Source organism: Gossypium arboreum, chromosome 4 (genome assembly GCF_025698485.1).
Source record: "Gossypium arboreum isolate Shixiya-1 chromosome 4, ASM2569848v2, whole genome shotgun sequence".
Taxonomy (NCBI): Eukaryota; Viridiplantae; Streptophyta; class Magnoliopsida; order Malvales; family Malvaceae; genus Gossypium; species Gossypium arboreum.
This window is the reverse complement of record NC_069073.1, coordinates 1,782,416-1,794,298: the sequence shown is the minus strand read 5'-3', so window position 1 is coordinate 1,794,298 and position 11,883 is coordinate 1,782,416. Positions and strand designations below refer to the sequence as shown.

Below are 11,883 nucleotides of genomic sequence, written 5' to 3'. Positions count from 1 at the left end.
AGTGTAAGATATAATGGATCCTCCTAGGTGTAACAACGCCACGTATGATGAATCTTAAAAATTCAAAAGACTTGAAAAAGTTCTACCGAGCTCATTTACTATTGAATATTTATTACCATGTAGCTTGCTTGTCCATTAAAATTACAACAATAGTGACCTTCTCTCCAACCTTATTTTAAATATTTTAAAGATTCAAAGTATATAGGTGGAAACTGACGGGTTGCCTTATATCGAGTATAAGATATAATGGATCCTCCTAGGTGTAACAACACCACGTATGATGAATCTTAAAAATTCAAAAGACTTAAAAAAGTTCTACCGAGCTCATTTACTATTGAATATTTATTACCATGTAGCTTGCTTGTCCATTAAAATTACAACAATAGCTTACCTTCTCTCAACCTTATTTTAAATATTTTAAAGATTCAAAGTATATAAATTTGAAACTTTGACGGGTTGCCTTATATCGAAATGTAAGATATAATGGATCCTCCTAGGTGTAACAACGCCACGTCATCGATGAATCTTAAAAATTACTATATTCAAATTACTATTTTTTATATTAATAATGTTTGATTTTAATATTTTATAACTTTAAATGTCTTTAAAAGTTATACCTAATTTTATCAAAATAGTATTAATATTGATCATTACTTAAATAAATTACATAACTTACATAACTCATATAACTTACATAATTTACATAACAACTTACATAACTCACATAACTTACATAATTTATATAGCTCACATAACGTACATAACAACTTACACAACTTAACTAATACATGTAGTGTAATCTAATAATTTCCTTAAAAGCATATAGTTTAAAGTTCAAATTTCATAACTTACATAAAACATAAAAATATATCATATCAAGACTTACATAATAAACAACTTACATGTAATTTATTGTCAACTTTAGAATTCAAGAACTACGAAATGGATAGGAGTTGGATGAAATTGTCAAGGGTAAGCAACGCCTATCGAAATGGAGTACAAACTTTTCTGAATTTTGCATTTCAAAATGCAAGCCAAGAGAATATGATTTTTTGCCCGTGTAAGAAGTGTGGCAACATTAATTGGCATACTCGTGAAGTTGTCTACGAACATCTAATTGTTGATGGCTTTATTCGGGGGTATAAAAAATGGATTTTCCATGGAGAGTGTACATCTAGTGGAACTTCTTCAATGATTAATCCGACTTATCCTGATACTGATTACCATCAGTATGTTAGACAAGATGACATGGAAGGTATGTTGCGGGATGCATTTAATATGCACAGTCATGGTGAGCAATCGTTTCCACCTGACTTTATTGCATCCGATGATTGTAATATTAGTGGAAATGTTTTTGGCGAAACGGGAACAAGTGTACCTTATGAGGAGCCAAATGAAGAAGCAGCGAAGTTCTACAATTTACTTAATAAAATGAACGAAGAACTTTACGAGGGTTCAAAATATTCGAAATTGTCCTTCTGCATTCGTTTATTTCACTTAAAATGTTTGGGAGGGTGGACTGGAAATTCTTTTACAATGCTGCTAGAGTTTCTGAGAGAGATGTTTCCTTTTGTAAAAATCCGCTAATCTTGTCAAGATATGAAGAGACTAATAAAAGATTTGGGCCTTGGGTACGATAAAATTCATAGTTGCCCAAATGACTGCATGTTGTACCTGGGTGATCAGAAGAACCAACAGTGTTGTAATGTTTGCGGCAAGTCTCGTTGGATGAATGGGAATACAAAAGATGTGAATGCGGATGAAGGTGGGGCACAGTTAAGAAAAAAGCCAGTAAAGGTTTTGCGATACTTTCCTCTAATACCAAGACTTCAAAGGCTTTTCATGTCATCAAAGACGGCTGAATTTATGAGGTGCATAATAATCAACAGATCGATGATGGATTATTAAGACATCTTGCGGATTCTTTAGCTTAGAAATCATTTGACATGAAATTTTCAAGCTTTGCAAGCGATCCTCGAAATGTGAGGCTTGGGCTAGCAGCTGACGGCTTTAATCCATTTAAAATCATGAGTACTTCGTACAGTACTTGGCCTGTGGTGCTTGTTCCCTACAATTTGCCTTCATGGATTTGCATGAAGCAATCTTCGTTTATTTTATCAATGATTATTCCTGGAGAGAAAGGTCCCGGAAATGATATTGACATCTATTTGCAGCCACTTATTAAAGAGTTAAAATAATTATGGTCGGGTGTTGAGACATATGATGTATTAAGAAAAGAGAACTTTTATTTACGTGCAGCTTTATTGTGGACAATTAATGATTTTTCGGCTTATGTTAATTTATCGGGTTGGAGTACTAAAGGACGTTATGCTTGTCCTTGTTGTGCTGCGCAAACTTATTCGAAGTGGTTGTACAATGGGAAGAAGTTCTCTTACATGGGCCATCGTCGGTGGTTAGATGAAAATCATAAATTTAGATTTCAGAGGACTCTATTTGACGGTACTGAAGAGTACAGAGGAGCTCCTTAGCAGACCTTTGGATCTGAAATCTTGTTTATGTTAAAAGATATCAACTTCAGTTATGGGAAGATGAATTAACCATCTAACACGCAATCAAAGAGAAGATCGAGGGATGAATCCGATGATGAATCTGACGAAGAGGATGATCCTAATGAGGCAGACATGTGGAAAAAAAGAAGTATTTTTTTTTAGTTGCCTTATTGGAAGCATAATATTTTACGCCACAATATTGATGTCATGCATATTGAGAAGAATGTCTGGGAGAACATAATTGGGACAATTTTGAATGTCGATGGAAAATCAAAAGACAATCTTCAGAGTCGACTTGATTTAGTTGACATGAGAATTCGGCGCGATCTTCATCCTCAAGTAATTCCGAATGGGAAATATCGGTTGTCACCTTCTATTTTTTCAATGTCAAAGGAAGAGAAAGAGGTGTTTTGTATGGTGTTGAAGGATATAAAGGTCCCAGATGCGTATGCGTCAAATATATCTCGATGTGTGAGTCTTAAAGATCGAATATTATATTCATTAAAATCACATGATTACCACATCTTGATGCAAGATTTACTCACAGTTGCTTTACGGTGCTGCATGTCAAAAAATGTGACGTCCTGTATAATTGAACTATCCAATATAATGAAAGCTATTTGTGGCCAAGTTTTAGATGTTGAAGAACTTAAGAAAGTACAGGATCGAGCTGCTTTGACTTTATGCAATTTGGAGAAGATCTTTCCACCTTCCTTCTTCACTATTATGGTGCACTTGGTAATCCATCTCCCTCACGAAGCAATACTTGGTGGACCGATTTTTTATCGATGGATGTATCCAATAGAAATGTGCTAGTTTATTTGTCAAGTATTTATTTATTCGCGTCTATACATTTAGTTACAACTTTTGATAAATTTTGTATATCGTGTTTAGGTTCCTAAGCAAATTGAAATCTTATTGTCAAATAAGCGTTATCCGGAAGGATCAATTCTTTGAAGGCTACTTGGCGAGAGGTGCATGACATTCATTCTAGATATTTAGAAGATGTTGAAACACGATTGAATAGACCAAATAGAAATCTTGGGCTCAATGATCATAACTTGGCGAAACTTATTTATTCCAAAGTTATGGAGAACCAATCGGCAAAGTTGAAATTACGAATTAGATGATATATCGTGGATACAAGCACATCGATATGTACTTTTCACCACGATTTAGTTGAACCGTTACGCAAGTAAGTTCTAAAATTTCCTCACATATTCGTCGTTTTGATTTGTTTATCTTCTAACCAATTACACTTGTTTTTAACATAGTGAGTACAAACAAATTTTAAAATCTCGTGCACGCTCTCGAAGATTGCAAATCGAGAGATTAATAAGTTATTCACAGAATCTTTTCATGAATGGTTAAGTCAAACGGTATGTAACTAAAGTTAATAAGTTACATATACTCCCGAAATTTAGTTAATTATTTAATTTACTTTTGATTCAATAGGTTTGGAGTGGAAAGGACGTCAATGACGAAGTTAAATGGCTTTCCCAAGGTCCGAACAGAATAATAAAAAGATATAGTGCCTTCCTCATCAATGGATACAGATTTCATACAAAGTATCGTGAGAGAATGAAGAGAACTCAAAATTTTGGAGTTGTTGTTAATTCTTCAATTACAAGTTATGCTAGTGCTAGGGACTGTAATCCGGTTGAGGGTAATGTGGAGTATTACGGACTTCTTACCGATATTATTGAGTTGGATTACTATGGCAGATGGAAAGTTGTCTTATTTCGATGTGATTGGGCTGATGTTAATACTGCTCGAGGAATTAAAGAAGATCAATTTGGTTTTAAAATGTTGAATTTCTCTCGCTTGATTCACACTGGACAACAATTGATGGACGAGCCATATGTATTTTCCTCTCAAGTGAAACAAGTTTTTTATTCGAAAGATCCAACTGATGAGGGTTGGTATGTTGTACTCCGGAACACCCCTAGAGACTTGTTTGACATGGGTAATGGAAGTAGAGATGACATCGTCGAAAGATCAGAAACATTACCTTTTCCAGAACAAAACTTAGATGAAAATATCCCTAGTACTAATACACAACATTAATGGGTTCGACATGATATGGATGAAGATATTTACGAATAATGATGTAGTAAGATTTTACAATTTTTTAATTATATGTAATATTATAATTTTAATCTTTGTCATGTTATATAATTTAACTATTTTATTTGTACTACTATTGTTGTAATTTGTTACTAAAACTTTAACTATTTTATGTGTATTGCAGGAAAAATGCGTAGAAGAAGATTACGAGATGTAAGTATTGTCCAGAATACTCCAAATTTGGAAGAAGGAAATAGTGAACAGCAGACAGTTGTTGGATCTTCGAATGTGCCGGAGACACTTGATGAGCCTGAAGAATTTCAAAGTAATGTTATGTTCATTTTACATGTGTTGACTTTTATTATTGAATTATTTGTCAATTTTAATATAATAATAGTATATCATTTTTCAGCTGAAAGTAGTGGGACGCTTGAGAGTTCGAGGACGTCTGTTGCTTAGAGATTTATCGACTTAGATCCTGTCGAGCGTGTTAAAGTAAGTAGAAATACTTCGTCACTGTTGGATCTGAAGCTCGACTTTTAGCAGCTATTTGGGCATTTTAGCACGAAATGCAAATATGTTGCCCATCAACTATGAATCATGGCATCACATGCCTGATAGCAACAAAAATCAGGCTCTCTCTAATATTAAGGTAACAAAATGTGAATGTAATTTATAATACTTTAGTTTAAGTTTCATTTATATTTACATTCTAAACTTATGTTTTTTTAGGAGAGATTTGCTTTAGAAGTCTTCGATGATTATATCAAGAAGGCATTAGGTAAAAGATGGAGAGACAATAAAAGCACTTTAAAGAAACAATATTTTAAAAAAGACATAAGCCTCGAGGAAAAATTGAGAAATGTCCCGCCGGGAATGCTGAGGTATCAATGGGAAGATGCGGTTAGATTTTGGAATTTAAAGAAAGGAGAGGTATTGCGTATTTCCAAACTCTTATATATAGTGTTTATTATATACGTAATAATAATTTTATTATGTAGGACCGTGGCGAGTTGGAACAAGCGACAAGCAAAAATAAAAATTCACGCTTGGCGAGAGTCGAGAAGTTTTGCTTCATGAATGAGGCCGAGGTATTATGAATTTATTAATTCTTTCAAATATTAATAACTTTCTATTATTAAATAATATTTTACTACTATATTGTAGGAAGTCAAATCCGGACAAAAGTTGGACGCCTTGACTTTTGAGATTACGATAGGAAGAAAGATGGATCTCCTATGACATTCAAGTGGAGAAATTATGGTATTTACTTAATAATATTTGATTTATTCTAAATATTTATAATCTTTAATTATAATTGTTTAATTCAATTCATCATTAGTAGTTTTAAATAATGTTAAGTTATGTTGCATTCTTTTTTATTATATATTTCGTTTCTAACTCTTTAATTGATTTTTTAGGAGAAACTAAATGAGAAGAAGGCGGAATATGAAGCGATTGCTTCGAGTGATAGCTCTTTTAATCTTGAGAACATTGATAACAGAATTATCACTGAAGTTTTGGGTCCTGAAAGGTACGGTCGGGTTCTATTTCAAGGATCTGGTGTTATCCCGACCCAATATTTTGGATCCGGCTCCCAGCAATACATGCCTTTCGGAAGTCAAGCTCAAGCTAAAGTTCAGAGGTTAAGAGACCAGATAGCTCAGATGCAAGCGAACATGGTTGAGCAAATTGCCGAGGTTCAACGAAAATATGAAGAACTTCAGCAACAACTTAGAGCGGAGGCAGAAGAGAGGGAGGCAGCAGCTGCAGCGGGAGAGGCAGAGGCACGAGAAATGGTAGCAGAGCAGAGCAAAAAGTACGATGACCTCCAGCTACAACTTCAGCAGATGATGCATATGTTTCAGAAATCGCAAAAGCCGCCATCTTAGACATAAGTTTTCTTATTGTAAGAATGTTTTTAAGTTTTGTCACGTTTAACATTATTGTAAGAATATTTTAAATTATACTTTATTTATTAATTATATCATATATCTTTAGTTAAATTTGAAGTATCATTTAGAATTAATGTTTTTTGTTGTATTTTTATGCTAAATTTACTGTTTTTGGCTGCATTTTATACTATATTTGTTGTAGTTGGTTGGATTTTAATGCAGGAAGGGCTGGATATTGGTGAAAAAAATATTGCAAATCTGCCAAAATTAGCGGCGTTTGTGGAAAAAGCGCCGCTAAAAGCCATGACTTTTAGAAGCCATGATATTTAGCGGTGCTTTTTCCACAAATGCCGCTAAAGTCCGTGACTTTTAGCGGCGCTTTACCCACAAGCGCTGCTAAAAGCCGTGACTTTTAGCGGCACTTTTCCCACAAACGCCGCTAAAGTCCGTGACTTTTAGCGGCGCTTTAGCAGCGTTTTTTTTTTAATAAGCGCCACAAATTTTTGTGGCGTTGCCTATAGCGGCGTTTTAAAAAGCGCCTCTAAAGGCTAAAAAAAGCGTCGCTAAAAGTCTATTTTCTTGTAATGAAGGTGTAATTTGATCTAGTTCATAATCTCTATTTCTAGAAAAATTAATAAGAGTGTCAACCAAATAAGGCTTATTTGAATAATAATATTTTAATAGGAAAAATATACTCCTACTAGGAGTACATGAAATGGGTGGCGACAACACCTTTTGGGAACTCTAGGGTTGCCGCCCCTTGCCTTATATCGGGCTTATTGGGCCTATTTCGTATATCGAGTAAAATTATATGTGTCACATTGTTTTTAAACTAATTTATCCAATCCAATAAAAAATTTTCTATACGCAAAATATTATTTATTCAACTAACTAATTACTTAACTTAATTAAATGGTCTTTTCAACTCAATTCTAATATCGTTAAAGTCATGAGGACTTTATCGTATTAGAATTTATAAGTAAATAAATTTAATTAACTTGTTTTTTGTGAGACTGTGATGACTAATTAATTTAATTTCCACTTTGAACTTTAATTATTTAATTACCATTTAATTAAATAATAATTCGAAGAAACTAATTTAATCTCTAAATCATATCTTGTTCTTGGAGATAGAACGCATTCATTGCGGATAATAATCCATGTGATCTATTTCTCTTATTTGTCGTTTTTATAGGTTCACATCATCAATTCAAATGCGAAGCATCAATGATATACCGAGCTAGCAGAGGGACGGATTAGACATATATAATTAGAGCTCAAATAATTTATTAAAGTATGACTATTTGTCTATTAATTATAATATTATTTAGTCATGAACTTGACATATATGTGTTACCCTCATAGGATATCATTTACCTTTTTGGGATAAAATTCATTCTCCCAATATGATCATATTTTATCTTATGGTTATCATTACATCTTTCTTTATGAAAAAATCAATTACTAAGACATAGTAATTAATTAAACAATTTGTCTATTTGCATGTACCAACTAAGGTCGCATATAAAACTCCATACAAATTGTGGCACGATAGGAAACCAAGTCTAAAGCATTTAAGGATTTAGGGATGCCCAACTCACGTATTGGATAAAGATGAGAGGAAGTTGGATTCACAGATAGAGTTGTGCATGTTTGTGAGATGTCCTAAAGGAAAAAAGGATGGTTTGTTTTATAAGCCGAAAAAGTAAACAGTTATAATTTCGACTCATTCTACCTTCCTTGAGGAAAACTATATGAACAACTTTAAATCTCAAAGTAAAGAAGTACTCGAGGAACTTTCGGAAAATACACAAAGTCCTACAATAATAGTTCCAGAACCAACTCTTAATAATAGACATGCAAACAATCAGCAGGATAGGGAGCTTCGTCGCAATGGAAGGGCTTTTATAACTTTATCGGTTACCCTCAATTTTTTTGGCTAAGCTAGAACCCTTTGGCTTTTATAAGACTCAACTAAAAACCTCTAACCCCCTTAAAATTTTCCACCCAAAAACCTTAAGTACATTCTTTAATTACAAAGAGGCAATGGACAAACAAATGATTACCTCTAATAGGTGTAATGACCTAATTTTCGATGGTTAATCGAACGGTGATTCGAGATCACTAAATCTGACAAATGAGTAGGAAATATTATTAATTTAGTGAGTATAATTTAAATGTGAAGTTAGGAAAAATTTTGAAGTAGTGAATAGTATACTAAAATAAATATTAAAATAATTAGAATAAAAATGAGGTATCGAGACCTCGGGAATTTTAAATCGAGCCATAAATATTTTTATAAATAATTATGGAGTGTTAATAAGTCAGTATTAAAGTTTCGTCAAGAAATTTTAAAGTTTTGATAGTTAATTGAACAAAAAGGACTAGATTGTATTAAATGCAAAATTTTGGGAAATGATTAAATAGCTTAAATGATAAAAGAAAGAGGGTTTAAAAGGGAAATAGACCCAAGGCCTCTTTGAGCTGGACGGCAATGGCATGAAATCAGCAAGAAAATAAGGAGAATTAAGGGAAAAATTGAAAAATTGCAAAATTTACTTAATAAAGCTAGCACTAAAGTGGAATTATCTAGATTTCTCTTTATTTTTCTGCATTCTCATCAGAAAAAACACCATGGAAGAGTTCCCTTAAGCTGGTTTTTCATATTTTTACTTCAATTAAGTTCAATTCTTGACTATTTCTTGAATTTTTTGTGTTTTTGTGACTGTTCAACTAGGTCCACTTGTTAAATTCATTAGTTTTTGATTCTATGAAAGAAATTGAAAGTTGTTATGAATATTTTCTGGAAGTATATGATGATTTGGCATGGAATTAGAGCTTTAAATTGTTTATATGCTGATTTTATTGAAAGAATTGAATAGAAAGTGAATGTTTGGGACGTAATTGTAAAAGAGTTTGAAGTTAGAGTTTTATGTAGAAATTCTGAATTTTAATAGTTATGAAATAACTTATAATTTCTAGGAAAGGTATTAATTGAGAAAATTATCTTAATTGAGGGGTTAATTGAGCAAGGACTGAATTGTATGAATTGTGAAATTTGGGGCAAAATAGAAATCAACATTTTGCACTAAAACTGTTTTGGACAGCAGCAGTAGTCTAACTTTGAAAAATCACCAAAAATTTTAGAAATGTAATTAGAGGATGAATAAAATATGAAATTAAATCTTATTGAGTCTAGTTTCTTATAGAAGAAATTATGTAAGCAGTGGAATTGTAAATCATGAGATATGATAAATTTTGTGAGACAAGGTCAGAACGATTTAGGGTTCCCCTGTTCTAACTTTGTAAAATCATAAAAAATTTAATGAAAATAATTATGGGCTTAAATTTATATTTTTAGAATCCTGAATGAGTCTATTTTCAATAGAAACAAACGGGAACATCATTCGAATCCTGTACAAGGAGATAATTAATTTTTAGTGAAGAAGGGTTGGAACTATCAGACAGTAGAACAGGGGAGACTTTAATGAATAAACTGTATTAATTGGACCAACCAAAAATTATAAAATTTTTATGGTAAGAAGATATGTGAGTCTAGTTTCAGGGAAAATTATCGGATCTTAATTTTGAGTTCCGTAGCTCCAGATATAAATAATTTAGTGAATACGACACGGGTGGATAGTCTGAATATTCACATTAGTAATTAGTGAAAATTATGGATAAGGTTACTTACAAGTGTGTTATTTATACCAAGGATGTGAATGGAGAGGAGGAGGAGGAAAAATATATGAATGACTCGTGTATAAATTGATCACATGCCCGATTATAATTGATAAGTGTTGGATTAGAAATGATATAATGTTTTATTTGGAATATTTATTATAAAATTATGATTATTGTTATAATACAAAAATTGAACTTGTGAGTTTATATGGCTAAATTTTAATGATTATTTGTTAATTTTATGAATTTTCATGATGTGTTATCTCATATGTATTGATGATAAAATCGTGAATAATGTAAAAGCATGAAAATTGAATAAATGATCAAGTTGAGCATTTCAGTTCAGTGACAAGATGAATTGAAGGAATATTCCATGGTTGGACCATGGCAACAAGTGATAAGTGATAGCTTCGGCTACACTTATCTGATCAAGGACAAATGACAAGTGAAAAGTGGTAGCTTCTGCTACCTGATCAGTAAATAGTGGTAGCTTCGGCTACAAGTGACAAGTGATTTCCGTATAAGACCATATTTGGGATATGGCATCGGTGTGATATATGCTACTGTATAAGACCATATCTGGGATATGGCATCAGTGAGATATGTGATTCGTGTAAGCCCATAGCTGGGTTATGGCATCGATATGTGATTACGTGTAAGACCATAGCTGGGCTATGGCATCGATATATAAATATGTGTAAGACCATAGCTAGGCTATGGCATCATTATGTGAAGATGTGTAAGACCATAGTTGAACTATGGCATCGAGAAAACGAAGTACTCAATTCCGTAAGACGTTCACTAATTTGACAAAGTTTGGTAAGTGTTACATGGAATTATGTGATACAAGGAAGTACGAGTTGATAAGATATGAGTATAGAACTTGGTTGATAAATGAATTCATTTGTGATTATATAATTGTTCATCTTGAATGTAATGTCCATATGTATTGATAATTCAAATGTTTTAATGAATAAAGTTCCGACATGGAATAAATTGAACATGAGGAAAATAATTATGAAATTGAACTCGAAATTCATGAAAATGACGATTATTGATATATGGAGACATGAGACATTGATATATGAATATGGAAAATGTTTGATAAATGTGTTTATTCATAATTATGGAATTATATACCTCGTGTACTATTTGCATAAAGATGATATTTCAAATACTTTGGTTATTTAAGCTTAAATATGAAATAGTATGAAATCAAGATAAGTTGTTATGAAAATATATTTAGATTACGAGAGATATGGCTAATATATGTTGTATGATTACATAACGTGAAATTGTGTATATATATATATGAGAAATTTAATGAGAATTGAGCCCATACGTTTCTTGTTATTTATAGGAAGTATACGATTGACAAGGGTGATGAAGTTATAAGCAGAGAGTTACGGGTTGAAAACACGAGCGTGTGACTCTCCAAAGTGTGAAAATTTTCTAAGTGTTGCAAAAGTTTCATATGTTTACGGTTTGATCCCGAACCACCCTGAATGTATGTTTTGGGCCCCGTAGGCCCATATAAGGGACGTTAAACATATGTATGAAAGTTTTTAATTTAGAAGAAATTTTATGGCTGATTTTTACATAATTAATCATATTAAGTTCGGTAATGCCTCGTACCCTATTCTAGGCTCGGAATACGGGTAGGGGGTGTTACAATAGGTGTACCTTTGCAAGTTTGAGCTTTAAATACAAAGAAAAGAGAGTAACAA

General features: G+C 32.6%; 1 protein-coding gene across 1 annotated transcript; it reads left to right on the top strand.

The window, feature by feature from the left end:
• The first annotated feature begins 4,761 nt into the window (after positions 1-4,761).
• Positions 4,762-6,583, top strand: LOC128291412 (uncharacterized). Its single transcript, XM_053026450.1, has 6 exons — positions 4,762-4,902; positions 4,990-5,229; positions 5,310-5,510; positions 5,579-5,668; positions 5,745-5,840; positions 5,999-6,583. The coding sequence occupies exons 2-5, from the start codon at positions 5,155-5,157 to the stop codon at positions 5,817-5,819; spliced, it is 441 nt and encodes a 146-aa protein (XP_052882410.1). The 5' UTR covers positions 4,762-4,902; positions 4,990-5,154; the 3' UTR covers positions 5,820-5,840; positions 5,999-6,583.
• The last annotated feature ends 5,300 nt before the right edge of the window (positions 6,584-11,883 follow it).

Coding starts and splice junctions, on each gene's coding strand:
- LOC128291412 (XM_053026450.1), top strand. CDS start 5,155: ATGTTGCCCATCAACTATGAATCATGGCATCACATGCCTGATAGCAAC. Junction 5,511..5,578: donor GGAATTTAAAGAAAGGAGAG/GTATTGCGTATT, acceptor TTTATTATGTAG/GACCGTGGCGAGTTGGAACA. Junction 5,669..5,744: donor GCTTCATGAATGAGGCCGAG/GTATTATGAATT, acceptor ACTATATTGTAG/GAAGTCAAATCCGGACAAAA.